The sequence below is a fragment of the Austrofundulus limnaeus genome, unplaced genomic scaffold (genome assembly GCF_001266775.1).
Source record: "Austrofundulus limnaeus strain Quisiro unplaced genomic scaffold, Austrofundulus_limnaeus-1.0 Scaffold298, whole genome shotgun sequence".
In the NCBI taxonomy this organism is placed as follows: Eukaryota; Metazoa; Chordata; class Actinopteri; order Cyprinodontiformes; family Rivulidae; genus Austrofundulus; species Austrofundulus limnaeus.
Window position 1 is genome coordinate 650,660 of NW_013952700.1, and position 4,137 is coordinate 654,796.

Genomic DNA, 4,137 nt, shown 5'->3' on the forward strand with positions numbered 1-4,137 from the left:
GTGACTGAGGGGAGGAAATTAAAAGCCAGTTATTTTCTTCTCATCCTTCTTTTCACGCGAGCAGAGGAGGAGTCTGGGTTTGCAGCGAGGGTGAGTTACTTTCACTTCAGCTGTCTTTACATGATGCACTCCCTGAAACTCAAGCTTAAGTCTGCACTTTATTTAGTAAAGATCAAAATGTCCTAAAAGAAGCCGTGCATGTAAGAAAGGTCAGGTGTTGGAGGGTTTCTTATCGTAATGCACTTTTGAAACTTGACTTCACTGATCTGTTTGTCTGAACTTTGCTCAGTCTTCAGCTGTTCTCTTTGCAGCAGAGACATGAGCTGAACTTCAGGATGTGATTGGTTTATGGAAATATGACCCCGTCCCTCTCAAAGTCAATAAACTGTCTATAATAAGTTCTGAAGCCAAAGATGTTGTGCTGAATTTAAAAAGCAAAATGTTGCTTTAAAAACAGGTTTTACTACAACGAGCTGAAGCTGTGCTTTCTGAAACCATCACAATAATCATTTAGCAGCTTTCCAAAACTAAAGGCCTAATATGGACGAATGCCAGTGGTGGATCTGGATTTTTCTGAATAAGAGGCCATTAAGTGGCCACAATATTTGTGAAGGAGCCAAGTATTTGTTTAGCATCCTTTCACACAAATCCCTAGCTTTGGTAAGATGTATACATTTAATATTTATACATTTATAACATTTTTACATATTCAAACACTTGTAAAAGCTTGCACAGTAAATACTTTTATACATATTTTACATGCATTTTTACTATATAAAATTTCCTCAAACTCACAGCATGTGATGAAATCCAGCCATTGTCTGTCAGCTGAAAGACTTTTTATGCAGGATAGTTCAAACTTTCTTAAGAAGAGAATAAGAATTCAGTCATGCTGGACTTTCTTACTTGACTCATTAGCGCCACTAGTGTCTGAACATGGAACTGCACCCACAATCATTGGGATTAATTTTTTAAGGAGGAATAATTAAAGCTATTATGAGGAGTAAAAAAATAAAAGTACGAAGTTCTGTCTGTAACTTGGTGTCGTTCGTTTTAAGGAGTTGAAACGACTCAGATCGTTGGTGAACATCACATCTCTGATAACAAGACTGTTTTTGTCTGTTTGGTTTGTAGTTTTGATGAAACATCATGAACTCTAACTGTACATTTTACACATACTGGTACATTATTCGTGGTAGTACCTTACACCTGATGAGATTGTTCATAAAGTTATTTTCAAGATTTGATAAAAACATCTGTTACTTAATTTCTCATCAAAGGATCTTAGTTTGAAAGACAGCTGATCTGCATCCCTTCAGAATGGTTAGATTTTAAAATGTTGTGTGAATATTAAGTGCTGGATATAGAGAGCATAAATATTTAACATAAAGGACTGAATGAATGAAGAAGTTTTATAAAATAAGAGTCTGGATTTAACGCTGAAAACTTTCTGACCAACATGTTTAAATAAAACTCAGATTATTATGACATCAGTTTAACTTCATTCTGAACCCATTCAGGCAAAGCTAATCAAATCAAACACGTTCTAAACTTCATTGTATTTTTCTTTTGTCTTTGTGAATCCCTGCCATCAGAAACCAGCAGGCCCTTGAGGATGAAGATCGCAGTGATTGGTCAGAGTCTGTTTGGTCAGGAGGTTTATAAAGAGCTGAAGAAGGAGGGCCACACCATCGCAGGGGTCTTCACCATCCCTGACAAAGATGGCAAGCCTGACCCTCTGGGTAAGAACCACCTGAATGGTTCATGCAAAAATATAAAGTTATGTTAGAAGTGATTTATACATTTTTTATTTATTATTTGTTTTATGTATTGGGCGGCACGGTGGCTCAGTTGGTAGAGCTGATGCCGCTCAGCAAGAAGGTCACCGGTTCAAATCCCTATCTGGGGACCTTTCTGGGTAGAGTTTGCATGTTCTCTCCATGCATGCGTGGGTTCTCTCCGGGCACTCCGGCTTCCTCCCACAGACCAAAAACATGACTGTCAGGTTAATTGATAACTCTAAATTGTTCCTAGGTGTGAGTGAGAGAGTGAATGGTTGTTTGTCTCGTTTGTCTCTATGTGTGTCCCTGTGATGGACTTGCGACCTGTCCAGGGTGTCCCGCCCCTCGCACTGTGACTGCTGGATATGGGCACCAGTGACCCACGCAACCCTGAAAAGGAAGAAGCGTGTACAGAAAATGGATGGATGTTTTATGTAAAATGTATTTTTTCAATGTCATTTAAAAAATTTTTCATTAAACTGCTTACTTAGATTCAAACCAATTCAGTTTATTTATATAGCTCCAAGTCACAACATACGTTGTCTCAGGGCACTGTACATAAAAAAGAACAATCTAAAGAAGAAACCAGCAGATTGTGTTGAATCACTTCATCACAGTCTCCCATCCTGAGCAAACAGTGGAGAGGAAAAACTCCCTGCTAATCAGGAAGAAACCTCCAGCAGAACCAGGCTCAGGACAGGAGACCATCTGCCTCGACCGGCTGGTTGAGGGACAGGAAAGAGACACAGACAAACACAGAAGAACTGGTCCAGGACTGGTCCAGGTGCACCTTCTTCTGGAAGAGACAACGAAAAAACACGTTATTGATAGAAATAATTACAATAAACATGTAGAGAAGAGAGATTAAATGATTTCAACATTTTTTATTTAGCAGCTCTCAACAACTGAATGTTGAATGTGTTTATTACAGATTACTTTATTTAAACCAGTACCATTAAATTGACCAGATTTACCTTTTTAAGATTTTATTACATAATTAAAATTTAACTGAAACAATAAACCAACACATTTCTGAGTTTTAGCATCAAAATATTATTATATGAACCTGAATTGAATGTTGGTAGAGCTGAAGCCTCTCAGCAAGAAGGACGCTGGAGGTTTCTTCCTGATTAGCAGGGAGTTTTTCCTCTCCACCGTTTGCTCAGGATGGGAGACTGTGTTGAAGTGATCCAACACAATCTGCTGGTTTCTTCTTTACATTGTTCTTTTTATGTACAGTGTCCTGAGACAACGTATGTTGTGACCTGGTGCTGTATAAATAAACTGAACTGAATTGAACTGAATTGAATTGAATTGGTTCAAATCCTGGCCCGGGGACCTTTCTGGGTAGAGTTTGCATGTTCTCTCTGTGCATGTGTGGGTTTTCTCCAGCTTCCTCCCACACACCAAAAACATGACTGTCAGGTTAATTGATAACTCTAAACTATAGGCAACCCGTTCTCACTCCCAACTCATCAACATATTGACGCTTGGTCAGGTAGCCGTCTGCATCCAGTTTTGACGTGTCGGGTACCCCCACGTGTCAGATTTTTTACGAGATGAGGTGGAGGAGGAGGAGGAGCACGTTGTCGTATTTTTTTAAGAGTAAGAAATGCGCGAAACTAACCACCTCAGACGCTAAATTTAACTTCTATTAGCCCTATACAGCCTATCCCTGACCCCAGTACCTAAAATTAACCATTAACCCTGATCCCTCATACTAACCTCAGACCCCCAACCCAAAGACCCCTAAGTGGCGCAACCCAGAGAAGCCGTGGGCGGCAAGGACTGATGCGAGGGGAGTACCCAATTCATCAAAACTGGACCCAGACGGTCCCTGACCAAGCATCAATGTGTTGACAAGTCGGGAGTGAGAACGTGTTACCCCAGGTGTGAGTGAGACAGTGAATCATTGTCTCATTTGTCTCTGTGTGTCCCTGTGATGGACTGGAGACCTGTCCTCGTGTCCCCTGTCCCTGCTGGATGTGGACCCAGTGACCCTGAAAGGAAGAAGCCAGTATAGATGATGGAAGAAGACTTTGATTAAAAATGACTCTAAATGGCAAATAGTTCTTCTTTACTTTAGATTTTCTACTGCAGGCATTTACAAAACAATTCATATGTCCTGATGCATCTCAGTAATCCAGGTAAAAAATCAAAAGGAAAAAAATTGTATAGGTCCTCTGGACGGGTTCTTCTTTAATGAAACGTTTCGTCTCTCTTCCAAGAGACTTCTTCAGTCTGAGAGTTTCAGGCAAAATTCAGGCTTTTTTTTCAAGAAGAAACTAATAGATTGCCTGAAAAGTTTAGAGCAGGACAAGGCTATTAATCGGATTCTGTATTATAGACTTTACCC

The 4,137-nt window shown here is 39.9% G+C and overlaps 1 protein-coding gene across 1 annotated transcript in view; it reads left to right on the plus strand.

Moving 5' to 3' along the window:
• aldh1l1 (aldehyde dehydrogenase 1 family, member L1) overlaps positions 1 to 4,137 on the plus strand; it is a 35,989-nt gene continuing 31,852 nt past the window's right edge. The window contains exons 1-2 of the mRNA XM_014021592.1: positions 1 to 90; positions 1,596 to 1,742. Of these exons, the coding sequence (XP_013877046.1) occupies positions 1,616 to 1,742 (127 nt within the window). The 5' untranslated portion in view covers positions 1 to 90; positions 1,596 to 1,615. The remainder of the gene's footprint in view (positions 91 to 1,595; positions 1,743 to 4,137) is intronic.